Raw genomic sequence first — 19,386 nt, forward strand, 5'->3', positions numbered from 1 at the left:
CTGGCAGTGTGGAGGGGGCTGTTTCACAGCTTTGCTCTTCCCTGTAGCACTTGATGGCAACTTCTGTGACTCGGAGGTGCTGCTTAGCTGTGGTTTACAAATGAAGAACACCAGTCTGTGAGCTCTCCCATAACCTACAGTTCCAGAAAATGTTGTCTAGATCCTGGCAGAACTGTTCTCTCTGTTGCCTCTGCCTCATTTTGTTCTGGTATTGTGGTATGTTTTTCTTTCCTGTATCCTGTGCTCATCCGCTTAAGTCACTTTTCTTGTGCTTCACTGTTTAATTCAATTTTTTTTGGAAAAACAGACATATGAAGAAGTGTTTTTGAAATGTGTCAGTTGTTTCATGGTAATACCAATGAAATATTTTCTGCTTTCATTATGAAAAGTAATGAGAAGAGAGTTCAGAATTTTGGTAATGTAGTAGATTGCGGTGGTTGCTTGGGGAAGGCTACAAACATTTTGAGTAGGCTCATGTATCAGCCAGTCTTTGTTTGCTGTAGTGGATTCCTTTCCATATCTGCAGGGAACAGAAAGTAAAACTATGTCTTTAAAAATCACTGAACAGTCACAAGTTAATGTACTCTTGTGTGGTTTTCTTTTGAAAGATCCCTCCCCAGGTGAAGGACTTTGCATTTCCTTTGTTGAACTTGATGAGATTTTCTTTATATGTGAATTGATTCTGGTCACTTTTAAAACATGACCTCCTGAAGGGCAATGGAGCAGCAATTCCCAAATGCCACAAGTCGAGCAGATGAGGCAGAAAACTGGCTTGGCTGAACAGAGATCTTCTCTTGGAAATAAAGGCAGAAAAAGGGAGGTGTGTGCCGAGTGGAAGCAAGGGCAGGTGGCCTGGGAAGAATACAGTGGTGCTGCTTGCCACTGTAGGGAGAAAATTCTTGTGGCCAAAGCTCAGCTGGAGTTGAAGCTGGCCAGAACTGTGGGGGACAATAAAAAGCGTTTTTTAAACACATTAACGGCGATAGGCAGTGTGAAATTAACTGGCCCATTACAGGATGAGGATGATCACTGCAAACAGGGCCATGGACAAGGGAGAAGGGTTTAATGCATTCTTTGCCTTCGTCTTCAACAAGGATGATGGACCACGGGAGGATGGTGAAGGGTCTGGGGGAGAAGCTATTTGAGAAGAGACTGAAAGGAGACCTCATTGCAGGCACAAATTCCTTGTGAGGGGAAGAGGAGGGGCAGGCACCTTTCTCTTCTGTTTGGTGACAGGGCCTGAGGGACTGGCCTGAAGTTGTGTCATGGGAGGTTTAGGTTGGATATCAGGAAAAGGTTCTGCCCCCACAGGGTGGTTGGGCACTGGAACAGGGCAGAGCTCACAGCACCAGCCTGGCAGAGCTCAAGGAGTGTTTGGAGGGTGCACTCAGGTGCAGGGTGGGACTCTTGGGGTGTCCTGTGCAGGGCCAGACTCCATGATCCTTGTGGGTCCCTTCCAGCTCATTCTATGATTCTATGATGTATTCAAGAAAATAGCACATAGTTCTGGCTTTACAGGGAGAATTCTTTTTGTTCTGGGTGAGATGTAGTTTTCAAATTGAAGTGCAATGACTTTCTGACCACTTGCAGAAATGTGTTTATGACTTGAGCTCTACACCACTGTTTTCAAGCTGTAGCAGCTGAGATTTTTAAGGACATGGTTAGTACCCTAAATACTGGGGGGTAGGGAATACTCTTCCATGAAGAACAGTCTGTTGGTTTCTATTTTGGTGCAAATCTTTGCATAATCAAAAAATCATTTTGGCAATCTACTCTGAGTTTATCTGTGTGGGCCAAAACCATTAGATAAAGTATCTACTGCCTGCTACGCCTTCTTGCAAGAAAAAGAAGGAGCTTCTTAAGTCGCATGGTGTTGACTTAGGAAAAATGAAAATAGCAGGAAATTTTTGCAATGTTTTACAGGGTCCTTGAATCCCTAAATACTCTGAAAGATTCCTTTTCTTCTGTGCTGCTGGAGGTTGTGCGTAGGACACTGTTGTTTGCTGTTCAAGTGTCATAGGTCAACACATGTTTCCTGGTATGCAACTGTTGAAAGTGGGGGGGTTTGCTTGTTTTTTGGTTCTTTTTTTTTTTTCTAATGTAACCCATACACACATTGTCAAAGCTCATCTACTATTCTTTTAATGTTTGTCCAGTACTGCATAGTTATTTTCAAATTTTCACTTAATTTGTTTGGAGTTTACAGCGAATACTTTTCATATTATTTTTCTTTCTTATGATCTGTTTCATATTTGGGAGACTTAGGAATGTAGGAAACATTGATGCACCAGGAAATGGTGCCTGCAGTAGGGTATTTCTGCTCATCTTGTATCATTTCTCCTGAGACAAATGAATGACTGTGCTAATATTTGTAGGCAGCTTTGCAGTCCTTGCTGCTCAGACAAGACCATCATGTCTGAGATGTTGTCATCATCGGCGCGTACACCGCGGTCATCGTCCTGCCGACGTCGGCTGTGTCTCAGAGTTCCAGCCTTCCTCATAAACCAAATTTTAGTTTTACTGTGGCCTGCTAGCTTGAATTTTAGTGTTACTGTGAGTGGATTGCTATTATTATATGTTATTATTTCTCTGCTGAAAGATTACCAGGCATTTTCTGTTGCTTAAAGCAAAGGCTTCAAACTTTTTGTGGCATTGTAGGTGTCAGTGTTGAACTACTAATGCATTTTAGACCTTAGGTTACAGTCTCCTTTCAAACTAGACTGTAGCAGCAGTGGTTTGCTTGGCTGTGGGTAACTTCAGACAGTTTCAGTCTTCTAAAGATGGCTTTTGCCAATATATTAATATTTTATTTCAGATGTGGAAAAAAATAAAAGAACTGAAAGTAGTTCAGTGTTTCACTGAACCAGTGTAGAATTTATTTTTAGTAGTTAAGAAAAATCCCAAACGTTCTCAGGTGATTTTTATGTATCATGAAAGAATAAGTAGTCATTCTTTTAAAAGAACATGCTGTCCTTTTGGATAGCTGTATTGCACAAGTGATGTCCAGGGCAAAAGAGTGGGGTTTTTTTTCTTGTTTTACTTTTTATTTTTCCTGCAGATGTCTTCCTCTTGGGTGTAATTTGGAATAAAATTCAGTACTGTTAAGTGTTTTGGCTCTTTATTTTATTCTAAGTATGTAAGACATTACAGATGCCTTGAAATATTTCTATTTCCTCTTTATGCTTATGGGACAATGGAAGGGAACCCCCCATGGTTGACTAGTGTTTCTATTTTCATATGTAAGAGTACCACTAACATTTGATTAATTTGGGGAAGTAAATATGTTAGTTATTTAATCTTTTTCAATGAGATTGTGATATTTACAGTGTAATTTTCCATGTATTGATTCCTACTATTCAATAGACTCTTCTATTGTGTAGTAATTATTTGGTAATAATTTGACATGTATAATAATAGCAATAATGTATTTTCCCCATCTCTTGTGCAATTTAGATGATAAAGATGTAGTTTCTATTTCTGCTCCCTGTATTTTATGAGCTGGTCTATAATTGTTGATATTCAGTAATGTTCAGTTTCAAAGAACAGTAAGAAATATTCCTTTGGATATAAGGGAATGGAATTATCCCACCAGTAAAGAGTAAAGAGAAGGCCCTTTCTTGGCATCCTGTCCCTGCAGAGGGCACTTTCATGCAGCTGAAGTGCAGGGCTTATATTTTGTCTGCTCTTTTTAACCTGCTTGGGACAGAGGGGAAATACATGGTTTTTCTGAACAGTAAAGTTACCGGCTTACATTTTTTAATTCTCTTAACATGGCATTGTTTTAATTAATTACCAATAAGTGGCATTTATAAGCAGTAAACCCTTTTGCAAGTATAATTTACAAGTATAATTTGACTAATTATTTTGCATTAAATTATGAAGACAAGATAGAATTATCTAATCCCTGCCAATCCACTTATAAAATATTTATTTCTTCATATACAATCCTAGCCAAAACTTTCCAAGAACTAAATTTTATGGTATGAAATGATATAATGTTTTGGATATGTTGCACACAAGCAATGAAGTTTGCTTTCTTTTTAAAACATTTCAGTTTATTTTTAAAAACTTTTTCCCCCTCTTTTTGGCTTCACGGAGGAGACCATATGTGATACATCAGTTTATTTAGTCTGACCAGAGTCCATTAATTAGCACCACTGATTTGTGATACAATGTCCAGCAATTCTAGTTATTCCAGCTAGTTTCAGTCCTCTCCAGTTTGATAGGGTTCTTGAGATTAGGATGAAACCAGAGCATCTCCTGAGCATAAGGGAGTTGATTACACTGATGATGCTAACATGCCATATGCTACAAAGGAAAACAAACAAGTAAAATAAATCCATGAAAGCCTCTCAGCTTGATTTGGTAGAAAATTCCATCTCAGCCCTTGATTTGGCATGCAGTTTACAGTCACATAAACAAGACAGGCCAGCCAGACTTCTCTGTAAGTACCTGCCAGCCCCATGAAGTGCTGGATGGCTGCCACTGGCTCTCGCAAAAACTTGGATGTCCAATTAGGTATCCAGGTGGAAATGCTGTCTGAATGTCTGTGCTTGAATGGTTGAAGCTCTGAAGTGTGAGATCTGATTATAGCTGTATAATAATGTAAAGCTTCAAGTGTTACGAGCACGTTCAGCCCCTGGAAGTTTAAGAACAAGAGGCTTCATGTACAGATTTCCAGGTCCCACATCGGTCTGAACTGACTTGTGCCGACACACATGCACAAAATAATTTCTTCCAAAAGCTGTTCAATTTTACTTGAAGGACTCCAGCTGCAGCTGAGGGGAGCATAATTCTTACCCTGATAACCTGACTCTGTTTTCCATCCCCTTCACTGACTAGAGTATGTGATCTTATTTTGAGATTTGAATTTTTATGGAAATGAATTCTGAACACTTACTGAGATCCTCTTACTAGCAAACACCTTATCTACAAATACCACTCTATAATGTGTTTCTCAACTCTCTGCAGTGTCTGCAAAAGCTGAGCTCTTTTAAACTCATGGTATGACACTTGTTTTCCAGCATGAGTGTTGGGGCTTTTTTTGTCTTACTTGGAAAATTCTCTTTTGTATTCTCTACACCATGTTCCAAAGTGATTTTTTTGGCAGTTCTGTGTCTGCCCAGTTAGGACACATGGGACAGGATGAGGCTCTTTAGCTGGGAGCAGGGTTGGGTATTAGATAATGCTTCTTCACTGATGCGTGTCTCTGGTAACAAAGATGGGTTATCTTTTTTGGTCCGTCAGCTGGCTTGTCTTTAATCTATGGAATGTGTTTTTAAAATATAATTGCCACAAAGCATCAAATCTTTTTAAGATTTGATCATCTTTTAAGAAAGAAAAAAATACATCCAGGTATACTTACATGGTTATGACTGTATTTATTAGCTGCATTGTACTGCTATTACCCTACCCTTGAAGAACCATTTTAATGCTTTGTTTTTTACAGAATTGTATCAGTCATCGTTGTGTTTGTATCTTGATTTTGGCTCTGATACAGCTTTAACTTACCTTCTGTTAATTTCCCTGAGTTGTCTGTTGTGCTGAACTGGTCAGTAATTTCCTATGGACATTCTTTTTTACCTTCTTAAAGCATAAAAATTATGTGTTTGGTGTCTGGGCCTCTGGGAATTCCTCCTTTCAGAATACTGAGTTTAGTGGTGAAGAACTCCTCAGTTCTTTTCTGCTGCATGCAAGTTACTTGAGCCAATTTGCTTGAAAATATTTTTATCAGAGGTGCTCACATTCTCACTTCTAATTTTTTTTTTAATTATTATTATTATTATTCCAGTAACATTTTCCAACAGAAATCTGCCCCCCGTAAAAACTGGTGATGCTCTGTTTTAATTGCCGTGTGGTGAAGAACAGAGAGCAATGCAAGCTGTGGTGATTGTGCAGAACTGCAGTTTAGCATGTCATCCAAACATGGGGTACACTGCAGAGCTGCCAGAAGGGAGGAAAAGTGGCTACCATGAATAGATGGGAGCTTAGCAGCACAAACTTCCTCAGCACCAAACCTCTCTCAAGCTTCAGTCCGATGAGTTTTGGACTCTCACAGAGCAGAAACTGCTAAATTCAGCAAGCCTACCTGGAGGAAATAGTCTCTTGCTCCAAGTAGCTGTTTCCTGGCATGCCAGCTGTGCACATGGAAGCATCTGCAGTGGCACAAAGCCTTTTTGTTTACAGTGAGGCTTTTGGCAGACACGCTCTCTTACCGCAGCCGTGAGAGATATCCTGTAGTGCAGGCCAGCGCTAGTGCCCATTGGTTATACGACAATATATAATACAGGCCCCAGTGTTGTGGGAAGAGAGGACAAGTGTTTCTCATGTTGTTGATCCCAGTTTTCTGCACAGGAAGCTGAAACTCAGTGGAAAGCACCAAACTTTTCAGCTGTCTTTTCATGTTATGTATTTCGCTGTGTTCCTGGTGAGAATGCTGACAGGAAATACATTCCATATTTTTCTTAATTAGTACTGTGGAAATGTAGAATTCAGTAGTAGCAGCCAGGGTACAGAACTTCATTGGTGGGATATGTTCATGCTGCAATCCAGTTGTTTGGTATTTTTTATTTTAGCTCCCAGCCTAGTCTTTCACTTATGTAAATGTTTCTTTGGGAGAGTTTTAGTCACATTTAATTTTTCTATGTTTATGTACTTGCTCTTCTGTTTCCTTGTAGAAACTCACACCTGCAAAAAGGGAAATCAATTGTGACCTTAAGTGGGAAACAATAATATGACTCATATAAGAAGTATTGTTAAATTCCCAAAATTAACAGACCAGCAATGTACTGCCCTTTCTATAGTTTCCTTTGTTTATTTTTAATTTAACTTCTCCTAGCTGAGTCAAGCTGTTGGTGCAGGAAGCTTGTCTGTCCTTTGCATCTCTGTGGATCTGAGGCTGGAGGTGAGCAGGCAGTGCCAGGCTGGGAATGGCTGATGTCACAAGGTGGAGGTTTTAGGATGCTGGGCTCTCCCTTCACACCTTCCACCACTGACATGGCTACAGGGCTCCTGCTGGGCTGGGCGAGTGCCAAACCATTCCCCACTTGCATTGTGAAGGGATATATTTCAAAAAGAAATTGGTTATCACTTTGCACTGAGCATTTTTTTTTTTTTTTCCAGGGATTTTTAGGCATGTATTACCCTTTTTGTGGTTTGGTCCACGAGTATATGTTCCAGTTGAATTTCTGGTATTTTAAGAGCAAATTCTGACATCAAATTAATTTGCCTGTTTCAAGACTTCCTGATCTGTAGTCTGTCATCTTGAGGCTGTTGGCATCTCTCTTGAATCTCTTAAGTCAATTTTGCTGTAGCAATCCCAGGTCTCTCAGTCACTGGGCCTCTGTCAGGTCGCATCAATGTTCTTTCCAGCGTACACTGCATTGCCACGTGCTTACACACACTGCCCCCAACACCCAGGTGCTTTTTCCTGAGTGTTGATTCTTGAACCCATCTCTGGTGTACATATTCTAAGGAGTTACAGGATGATGGATACAAAAATCCAAACATATCTTAGCACAAGGCTGCTTGTGCTTTTTTTATGATTGCTGGAGAGCAATAGACAATCTCCAAACTATAGTGTGGTATTAACAGTGTGGTTTAATATCTGATTGTGCAGGTGTGAATTATAAAAATGAGGTAATGAGGACTTTGTGTATTATGGTAGTATTTTATAGAATGTTGACCTGAGTTGTCTGGAGTAGTATTAATCATTAACATAAATCAAAATTTATGTTTGTGTAAATAGCTTACTGTGTGCCAGCTGGAATTGTTGAGCGATGTGTGTTAATTATATATATATTTTTTTTTGGACATTCAACCAGTGTAATAATTGCATATGCTGTATGTATTTTAAAGTTAGTTTATAGTTTATCTAGTAAATGAGTTGGGAAGTCACTGAAGACTGGGAAACATTTATGGCTGCTGTTGTAGCAGAATGCTACTACTGCCAAAAGAGACAAAGAAAAAAGGAAGGAGAGAGAGGAGGAAAAAGAGTGCATTAGGCAAATTTAATATTTCATGCTTCACTGATAATTGTGTATGAAATGCTCAATTATGTTTTTAAATGAAAACTGTATTTCTAGGCTTGTCTACCTCAGATGACTACAGATCTTTTAAAAGGTCAGGGGTCATTAAAATTAGGAATAAAACCAAGCTCCAAAACAAAAAAGCAAGCAAAAACCCCTTCCCAAATGAATTAATTCTATTGTAGCATCACAATGCATTTTCAAAGCCACTCCTGAAAAATGGTTGTTGAAAAGGTTTAGAAGCACAGATGCTTCTTCATCTACTGCATGGTGAAAATTAAAACACAAGCATTTAATACAAGGCATAATACTCTTTGATAGCATTATCCTTTTATAGTTCTTCTTTGAGTATTCTAAATATTAGAAATTCTCCTTCCATACTGTCTTTTTGGCTATAATAAAACACAGTGCATCACTAGAACTGTATTCTGTATTCACTAACCTGTGACTGAAGTATAAATTGCTAAGGTCATGTCTTACTTGGATTTATTGCTGCGTTGTAATTGTCTTTTCTGCTTTGATGATGATGCTGAACAATTAATTTCCAGACTTCTCTTATTCCTTTGACCAGTGGTACCATTGGCAGCAATTCTTGCTGATCAGCAAGGATTGCTTTGTAAAAGAAATTCTGAAGGCAGGCCCTGTGTTCCTGAAGTTCAGTTGCAAGACCCAAGTTTAAATTTATGACTTCTTAACTCTTTGATGGAGTTTAAAATGTATGTTTTTTAAATATAAAAGTACCTAAAATTCTCTGGTGTAAAGTATGTGATTCAAGACACCAAATGTATGGAAATTTGGTTGCCACACTGATGCACATCTGAGAATTCCTGGTTGTTGTTCACAGCTATCTTGCTCACTTTACCTGAGGTAGCCCAGAGCACAGTGTTGGGTTTTACTGTGGGTGGGTGTGGTAAGAAGAGATTTCTGGATCCAAGGGTCTCAGAATTTTTAAATTTCTGTAAGATTATCTTGATAACACTTGGCTGAAAACAACAGGATGGACCACTGTTTATATAGGATAAAAAAATAAAAAATCATTTTCACAAGCCCGTCAATTCCACATTCTTACTAAACTTCATTAGAATAGAGATGTTAGAAGTCTGTTTTGTGAAGAAAACCCCATTCAGTGTCATTATTGATATTTCTGAAATAAAGGCATTAGCTTGCAGTACTTACTCATAAATCACCATTTCTGTAGTCTAGCCTGGTTTTGTTCAGAAATGGTCAGAAGAGTATTTGACAGAGTTTTGTTGTTGTTGTTATTGTTTTAAATAAGCCACTGGAATGGCGATACTATGTGTTCTGAAAACACAAGAAGAAACTGTTTTCCCAGTGGCTGTAGTTTTCTTTAGAAAAGCCAGTTCAGTTGGTTTTTTTTTTCAAAAGATAAACTAGGAGTACAGTTGCTGCACAAATGCTATTTACAAATTTGAGTTTTCATTACAGCAGCTCATTGAGGAAAGGTGTTTATAATCACACAGTGTTAGGAGGTTTTAAAAAGACAAAGCAATGAACTTGAAACTGATTTTTTTTTTTGTCCAAGTGCGTGTGTAGATGTGCACCCAGGATTATCTATTTACTGGTGTGTGGGGGAGGTTAACCTTGATAAATTTCAGAAAAAGATTCCTCTGTCTTTGACTTTAGAGGATGAATTTACTGGTTTTAATTGAGATGTTCCCACATATTTTAAGATTTCTTGCTTAAACTTTGCTGCAGGGTCTCTGTGACAAAATTGAGTATCTGGTTATTGAGGAGCACTTTAATCTGCAGCTCCAATTAGAGAATACCTCGTCTGTCACTTGTGCAGGATTAGTGCCATTGAGAGATCTTTCAGCAGCTTTCAACCTTAGGAGCTCAAGAATGTGGTTGAGGATCTTTCCTCCAAGGGGAAGTGTGTCTGTTTTTACATGGCTTTAAGCATTTGAGTGAGGAGCTGAGGTGGAAGGAAATGTCCTCAATACCTGGGTAGAGACTGTCCCAGGCAAAGAGAGAAGGATTATTCACCTATAATACATATAATTCACAGGCAGCACAGTTCACAGGTGCCACAAGGTGATTATGTAAAGGTTCCTCGTGGAGAACGCTGCATTTCAGTTCATTCCAAGGTAGAAATTTTAAAAAGGTCTTTATTTTCTATTTCTTTAGAGCTTTAGGATTAAAAGCTACTGTTTTCTTTGTGAGTGTAATTGTTTCCAGTTGATCACCAGAATATTCTGCAACACTGGAAATGGGTTTTTACCTGGAAATAATTTGGAATGTACTTTATGTGCCCTGGTTTTATTTCAGACCAGGATAAGGATGAATACATGGTTTCTTAGATACAAGATATTGAAAGGCAGGAGGCTGTTACAAAATTCAGTCTATATTTTGTGTTCTGTTTACATCCAGAAATATCCAAAAGCTCCAAGTGTTTCTTCATATTTACAGCTTCATAACATTGTTTTTTTTATCGTGCCAGTGAACATTGTAATTGTTTTGTTTTAAGTAGAGGTATGCATCTGAGAAAGAAAATTCACTTTGCCAAAATTCCATACATAAATGAACGGAGAAGTGGTGAAATACTCAGCAGCTGGTGCTAGGTCATGCAAGTCCAGATGGAAAAAACTTCCTTCACACAATGTCCAGAACATGGTTCTTTATTTTTAGGGAGGTTTGCAGGAAAGCTGATGATGACACATGTTAAAAACAAAGCACAGTTACTTGACTAGTACAGGCCTACAGAACCAGGCTTAATAAAATGAGTCTTTGTGCCCAGAGGCATTCAAGGGAGAAGTCAATGTTTGGTGAAAGAGTTGAACTAGAAAGGAAAGTATCTCTGTCAGATGTTATAAATTTTAAAATAATTTTGGGATATTTTAACTCAAGTCTTGTCAATGGAGTTGAAGTGTTTTCTATGTTATGTGCATCCTAGATAGCTTTGGATTTTATTTGACAAGGAACAAGTGCACAAATATATTTCTGAAGAAAAAAGTACAGTGTGAGAATATATCTTAAATATATTTTTTACTCAAGTAAATTACTCAAGTGAGTGCAGGATTCTCTAATGGTACATCACAGACCTTGTATTGTTTTGTGTAAACCCTTCACAAAATGCGTTCAAAGGATGATTTGCAAAGAATGTTTCATGTTGTAAACTTTCTGAACAAGCTTTTTCCCCTTTCTACCTCGGTCATGCCATCAGAGGTGGTGGATTTCTGATGGAAAGCTGACCAGATCATTGATACAGAAAACAATGTAAAGTGCAGAGAGAGCAGTCTGTGGCTACACAGACCCAACTAGAATATTGATTTGAGTTTTTGTTGTGGACTTGGTTGTGCTTGGGCTGCAAGCACAGAAGAAAATGATGAATTTCTAAAGTCCAGTTCAGCAGCTGGGTCATTTCTGATCAAATTTCTGAGACATAGGTATTAAGTTTTTGGTAACCTTACCATGGTAAGGTTAGAAAGGATTAAAATTCATCTTTAATGAAACTTGAACACTTTATAATTACTGTTCATTATCATGATAATATTTAATCTTTATATTCACAGTAACCAGAAAGCCTCCTTCCTAGAAATTCTAAATCCTCCAGTGTTTTAATAGAAATTGAGACAATTTCAACATTTTCTTCAATTTTGCAACAGACTTTAAAGTGTTCCTTGGGGAAGTTGTCATGACCTCAAACCACTGGGTGATCAAGCCCATCTTTGGATACACTCCAGCATCTCAATGTCCTTTTTCAAGTGAGGGCACTCAGGAGGATCTACTCCATGACCTGTCCCTCCCCATTCAGGCTATCCTAGGATTCTGGACACCAAAGCTGTGTACAGTAAATCTAGGGAATATGCTGATTTATGCAAACAATTTATTTTAATAGAGATGGATGAGGCAGGCATTAGCACTACAGCTGTGGCTCTAGGTTAGAGAGTGGGAACAAATCTATGAATCAAGAAAAGATGATGTGTTTAGCTTATAAAAATCAGAAGAAAGAAATGTCACTTTTAAACATTGATCAGTCATGTCTAGACTTTAGCAAGAGGGCTTGTGCTGATGACATACTAATATTTTGAGGGCAAAAAACCCAGTTACACTGGTTTAAAACACCATGCGTCATTTTAAAATCTGTCTGGTTTCTTGTTTAGTCTGAAGGCATTTGTGGGAATAATTAAGAGAAAGTTCTTTGCTTCAGTGGGCACCTGCAGTTACAAACAATGCATAAAGTGTAATTTCAGCACCTCCAGTATAAGATGTGTTGTATATTCTCCAGTGAAATTTATGCATATCTGCAGCAAATTTTAGAAGGCAATCACTTGTAACATGGAGTCTTGTAACATTGCTCAGCATTAGGATCTTATTCTTATAAACTGTAAGTTGGAGAATCTATTTCATTCTTATTTTCACTGCCTTTGACAGAAGTTGTAGTCTGCTTCCAAGAATTCTGGCAAATAAGTGAAACAATATGAAAGCGTGTTGGTTCTTAAACTTCTGGGGTTTTTCTTGTTTGCTGGAGAAGCCACATGACCTTTGGATTATATTCACAGTGGTGTTTTTGTCTGTTTTGGTAAAGCATCTGGTTTGGTAAGGAAACATTTTTCTGTTCTTAGTAGCCAGAGAGTGCTGGTAATCGTGCTGGAGGGTAACTTGCATTTATACTAATTTGGAAAGTTCTTCCCAATGTTGCTCACATTTCAAATATTGCACTAATATTTATTACCTTATTTTAAGGAAACTGTGAAACAGTCATTGTTTAATCTCTTGGAGGAGCCTGTTGTCTTTATCCTCAATCTCTTTATTTATAAATTCCTTCTAGTTTATTTGAAAACACAGACTCTGTGTAGCCAATGGATGTACTCTACTTCAGCTGTTTTCCTCAGCAATCATTAATTGTTGTTTTCTAGTAAAAACTTAAATCTAGAAAGCATGTTTTATATACAAGATCTCCTTGAAATTGGGGAGAATTCTCACCTGTGACATGAGTAGGTTTTAGACATGCACAGATGGAGAGATTGCTATTGTCAGCAGCCTGCCCAGATCCAGAGTCTCCTCTGGTAGTTAAAAATTTAGCTGTTGGGTTTCTCTTTGCATTTCCCAGTCTACAGGGCAGATGTTGGTATAAATTTTAGGCAGAAGACCTGCTAATAATGCATTTTTACAATAAAAAGAATTGTTTTTAAACAATACCAAAGTGCTTCTGTGCCTTTAGTAGGGGATAGGGTTTGGAATGGGCAGTGTGGTGCTTTGTCCAGGAATTCCAGACTCTCAAAAATCTGGGAGATTGTTGTTTCCAGGTGTGGGATGGGGCATCACTTGTAAAGCTGAAATGCAGTGGCAGCAACAAGGAGCTCCTATCAGAACTGGACTTGGCAGATCTGGAGGAGTGTTAAGACTGTAAACTTGAGAGTTTGGACCTTAGGAAGCCTGAGCTGCATGAACAGCCTTAATTTGACTTACCTTCTATGAATAATTTGGTTTTAATGGCATATCATGGAAAGGTTTTATTTATTATTAGACTCTTGCTGCATTCTTTGCATTTTGGTACATATTTGTTGAGCAAAGAGCAGTTCACAGTTTTGGGGGTTATCTTGTTGAACTGTGGATTCCAGGCTTTATTTATTACACAGACACCCTTCAAACTCTGCAATTCAAAGAGAGCTCTTAATGATATTTTATTGTCAAACTTTTTAATGATGTTTTTGTTATAATGTCTGTATATATTGATCATATTACATTATCTTTATAGCAGTCCTGCAAGATTAATAGCAGTATCTTCTTATTTTTAACTGACATGGGATGAAAAACAAAAGGAGATTAGGCCAGTATTATCAAAACCATTGACTAATACTGGATGCTTAACTTGGAATGACGAGGATGTCTTTTCACAGAGTGCTTTTTGATGTTCAGAGCAGTTATTCTCAGATGTAGAAGGGAGTGCTTAGCACTTCTAAGGATACAGACTCACAAGTGTTGAGCTGACTATCTAGAATTTGAAGAATGTAACATGAGAAAACTTTGGTTTTAAAGATTTTCCCAGGATCATAAAAGAAACTGTATATCAGAGGCAGAGTTTTAACTGCTGTTCACCTAAGACTACCCAGCTTTTATTGTAGAGGTTCTGAAGATGAATCTGTAGAAAATGTTTGTTTACAACTTACTCTTTGTACTCTTTCCATCTTTAGCATCTGTCTAGAGGAATGAAGCAATTCTGGAAACTTGAGATTTTAACCTATCTGTTTGGTTCCTTTGGTATCTGCATTGTTTAACAATTCTAGGAATTTATTGTGGGCTTTTTATCATTGTTATTACTTTTAATACATATAAGGGTTATTGCTTTTTTTGTCTAAATTCTAGGTTTATAATTTTGCTCTTAAAAATGTACTTGTGATTTTTTAGTGGATGTGACTTTAGCCTTCAAAAAATGAAAGGAGGGGTACAATATTCCATAAAAGCCATCTCAGGTATCTTCAGCAAACTGATCATTGAATTTCAGCATACTTTTCCATTGGACAGTATTAATTTAAAAAGGAAAAAAGCCCTCACAGTTTCCATTTTGCTGTTGAGTTGTAGTTCTCTGTTCATCCTGCATGTAAAATTTCAAATGTTTACAATGAAGTTCACAGAAGTAATCAATAAATAGGTGAAAAATACTGTTCTTTAATATTCTTTTTAGGAGTGAGTATTGGACAATTTTGCAAGTAGATGCAAGCAATATATATCTGTGTTTGATTAGATAAATTATTCGTGAAATAAGTGAAGAAATCAAAAATGTAGAGATATTTTAAGACACAAGAATTTTAGCTTCAGATTCTAACCTTTTATCCAAATGAAATCTGCTTTATGTGTCAATTTATTCCTGTTATTTCCTGTTCAACACTGCAAAGATGCTCTTGAATACTGACTGTATTTAGAGGAATACATTTTCTTTTCACAGTGTTTATTCTCTCCCTTGATGTTTATAGAGCTAAATTTATCTCAGCCTTACCAAGTTCAAGTCATATTAGGTTTTTCCCCATTTTCTTCAAATTTTGCAACCCTGCATGTGGTCAATTTAAAGAAAGTGATCCTTGATAATGTTGAAATATTTTTAATATTTCTGAAAACAGTTGGTGTCACTGCTTACCTGTGTCTGTCTGTTTGCTCCCTTAGTTTTGCCAGCCTGGAGGATGGCAGCTTTCAAAAGAGAGAAAACAGCCAACGTTCTTCGTGGTGGTTTTGACTGACATAGACTCGGAGAGGCACTACTGCTCCTGCTTAACTTTCTATGAAGCAGAGATTAACCTGCAGGTAAGAGATTTACAGTAAGAAACAAAAATGCAGGAAGAAGTGCCTTCAAGAAATGGATCAGTGTCATAAAGGGCAATTTTGCTGTTCCTGCTAAGGGTGCATTTTTCTGTCCTTTTCTGGATACAGAAATCCATGTATTTTTGCAAAAGGTGAGCTTGATGCACTTCTTTCTGTGTTTGAAGTTTTCATCTGCTTTGAAACAAAACAACAACAACAAAAACAACAAAACACCAGTCAAAAACATGTCATAGAATTTCTTTTTCTCCTCCACATTTTTCTTTACAAATGGGATAAGCAATATGGTGTTTCTTTAATTTCCTTTTGTGTTTGACATAGCATGGATGAGTCTCAGCCTAGTTCTAGGAAAAGGTTTATTAACTTCTGCTCCCTCTGCTGGCCTGCTCTGTCAGAGCAAATGTGCACAAGGATGCTGTAGTATACATCCGTATTTCTGTAAGTGCATTTATTGGCAAGATTTTAAAAGCTGATGGAATAATTATTCAGTTTTTAGTTGGGTCAGATTTGAGGTGTCAGCTACTTGGCACTGTTCATTTTTAATTTTTGGCAACCTCAATCTTTCAAAAATAGGCAATTTATTTCCCATTTGATGTAAAGTGCTTCACAGAATATCTGCTGTGACTTAATACTTGAAATCTTTAGAATCCAGAACCTAGGGAAAACCTAACCCAATCTGTAATTGCAGACTTCCATTGCTATGTTTTGAAATATCTTCTTTCCTACATGAAAATTAAAAAAATAAGTCAAACCTTGGCACTATAATGGAATTAGTTAACTAAATAGCTGAGTAATTTCTTGTTCTTCTAGTGAAGAACTGTATCATTACTGATTATTTTAAGAAAATGTTTTTAATACTTCAAGAGTACTCTGTTCATTTAATACTGGAGTTGAAAGGTTAACCTGTTTCTGGAATAATTGAAAGATGTGTTGTAGTAATAATAATAATGGTGTGTTTTTTTCTGGGCACAGTTGGAAGCTAGAGAATAATGGTCATTCTCATTTCATTAGTGCTACAGTTTAGTTGGATGTTTTTGTAGACTTTTAGAAGAATTTGAAAGCAGAAATGTACCTCAGTATTACTTATATTTTATTCTTAAAGTTTAGTACTGATCAACTGACAGATTCCTCTTAAAAATTTCATGTCTGTCACATTTCCCTTATTTTATAAGTAAAGAGTGAAATATATTACAGTAATTCTTTCCCAGCTGATAAAAATTTACAATGGCTGAGTCTTCCTCCACTCTATGTATTTCATAACATAAACTAAATTTAGCAAACTTGTTATTTATCCTGTGGTTTCTAGCAGCTGCTTTTGATTCCCTATGCACATCTTTGAAGTAATGCTCATCACAAAACATCCAGTATTAACTACAAGGGTTTTTTTCTTATATTGCTTAAATATTAATACAAAATAACCCATAGTAAAAAACAATAAAAAACTGAGTGCAGCAGGATGTTGGTTCTCATAATGCCATTCCTGGCTGTGTTGTAAAGAATGCATATTTTTCAGATGAACTTGCTGTGGTGAAATTTATTCTATGACTGCATTGTTTATAGCCAAACTTCCTGTTTCTTTCTGAAACCCAAAGAGAATAATTGAATGTGCCCTGTTACATGGTCACTGGACAAGAATTCAGCACATGTACAATCTGTAATGAAACCTAAGCTCACGGAGTAGTGGGCTATGACAGTAATACTGATTTAATCATTCAGATGCATGCTTAATTAAACAATCTATGAAATGTAGTGCCCAGGACTTGAAATGAAATCTAGACAGTACTTTGCACACTGTTCAATTTTTCCTTAAATTAATGATTTAACTTACTGAGGCAAAAGGAAGATTAAATTTCAAAAATAACCCCACAGAACCACATCTTTCCCAGTAGCTTTCACCAGGTAAGCCTTGCTGATATGTGAGACTGGCTGGAATTCAGCCAGAGCAGCAGATGAGATGTTTGGCTTGGCAGAATCATCTTCACAAAAAAAATATATAAAAAATGGAATCAACCACTTGGAAGTTTCTGTGGTTAATTAAACTGGGAATTGAAAACAAACTCATTTCTCAGTCTGTGAATGCTACAGGAGAGCCATCAAACCTTTTTGGAGCCTTCTGCATAATAATACAAACCCTTTAGACACAGTTGAGTCTGAGACAACTCAAGAGAAGACTCAAGTCAAGAAGACTTCTGTTGTTTTGCTTCTGTTGTTTTGGTTCCCTTCATCCCTGCTTCAGTTGTTTGTTGCAGGATAATTTGTAAATAAGTGCTACCAGAAGTGTCAGGAGTTTGTACTCAGATGGATTACATAAGTGGTGCCATGATAACCTGGGGTGCAAGATTAATATAGCAGCTGTAAAAACTACACAGTCTGCAGGAAAAAAGTATCCTCCCTGCTATCTCTGAAAGTCCTGGATTCAGTTTAGTCTCTTGGCAGTTGCACGTCATAAGTTTTCCAGAGGAAGGCATAGGCTCTGGTAATCAATCAGCTGGTGGCCTATTTTCAACTTCTTATCCCTGGACAGAAAATAGAATGTTGTTTTCTTTGGTGGCATCTGTGAATCATCCTTTGCATTTTTGCAGTTCTGACTAACCCAGAATTTATTACCTGCATGGGTGCTGGTCAGTTTGATTAGCAATCAGCTCTCAAAATGGTGTGATATAAAAAAAGATTGTTGTTAACTTTATTCTGATTAATATTCCGTATCTGTAGGTACGAGTAAGATGAACACACTCTACTAAGTAGGGGAATGGAACTCACTTGATGCTGTGTGATTTCAGGTGATACAGCTTTGCCATGGAGTCCTTCATGAATTGTTCTGGTTTAGGATGCTAGTCTCACTCGTTTGTCCCAGTAACATCTGCTAAAGCTAAACAAGGATATGTTCCTCATCCGGGTTTAAAATGAAGCATTAGAAAGTTCGAGTTTAACAGCAGAATAAATTGGATTGTGGGTGATTGTGGATCAATTCACAGTGATAAAGCTGCTGTCATTTAGAGGCATCCTGGGTATGTTGCAGAGCAGTTCTGTGTGCAAGGTTTCTCTCCCACCTCAAGTTCCTACATGAGTGTAAACAAATCTGAGATACTGCACTGGTTTCTCCTTCCAGCTTCTCGTGTTTCCAGCACATGCTTGGCTTTAGCCAGGTTTCTGTCTGGCTTAAGGTGCTTTTTAGATACTCTTTTTAGGTACTTTACTTTTTAGATACTCTAGCAAACAGTGATGGGTGCCTCATTCACTTCCATGTATCTGCAGGAATTAGGAGAGTAAATCAAAACATCTCTATTTCCCTTCCTCTCGCAGTGCCTTGAAAGTTGGTTGGGGGGCTTGGGAGGATGTGGAGGTGTGTGATGTTCCCATTGCTGTATTTTGATTGCTTCTGTGGACTTCAAACCTCACAGGTTTGAAATCCACTTGAAATATCATTGATTTGGAAAAAAATCAATGTTTGATTAAAAAATAGGTTTGTCCTATCAACCAAAAAAGAAAAAGTGTACTTAGTTTATTTTTCTGACAGCTGAAGCCAAAAGCTGTTGCGCAGCCAAAGGATGTTCAGAAGAACCATAACTTACATCTATAGAATTCACCCATAAAACTCAGTTTCTCTGTGCTTGTGGCTTTATTAGTCATCAAAAAAACCCCAAACAGTATACATTTGTATACATATACATGCATACATTAATCTGTTTAGTTCTGTGTGGTGTACACAGTTTGCGAAAAATGAGGTTCTTATTTCTAACAGCGATTTCTGCATGTTACCACTTAGCAGACAAGGACTTGATTTAATACTTTTGACTCAGCAGATACTTCTGGTGACCTCAGCTGTGCTTCTTACCAGTTACGCAGTTAGAATTTATATTAACAATGTTTGGAAGAGCACCACAGATAGAATCTTTTTTAAAAAATGTTGACTCAGATAATTTAGGAACATAATGGTCAATTTGTACATTGCTTTGCACTTGGAAAGAAATTTGCCCTCTCTTCCCAACCCCACCATCAATAAATTAGAGGATGCTTTATGCCAGCAATTGAGCCTGTGTAACTGCATTTCTTGCATTACAGAAAATCTGCTCAGTGAGATCAG

At 37.5% G+C, this 19,386-nt stretch overlaps 1 protein-coding gene across 6 annotated transcripts in view; it reads left to right on the forward strand.

Moving 5' to 3' along the window:
* The window catches only part of SBF2 (SET binding factor 2), a 232,027-nt gene that overhangs the window by 84,372 nt on the left and 128,269 nt on the right, over window positions 1-19,386 (forward strand). For all 6 annotated transcript variants that reach the window (XM_014257906.2, XM_088057519.1, XM_014257910.2 and 3 more), the window contains exon 3: window positions 15,150-15,287. In XM_014257906.2, coding sequence (XP_014113381.1) covers window positions 15,150-15,287 — 138 coding nt within the window. The remainder of the gene's footprint in view (window positions 1-15,149; window positions 15,288-19,386) is intronic.

Source organism: Pseudopodoces humilis, chromosome 7 (genome assembly GCF_049639895.1).
Source record: "Pseudopodoces humilis isolate 2021_Gansu_Grassland_sample_001 chromosome 7, ASM4963989v1, whole genome shotgun sequence".
NCBI lineage: Eukaryota > Metazoa > Chordata > Aves > Passeriformes > Paridae > Pseudopodoces > Pseudopodoces humilis.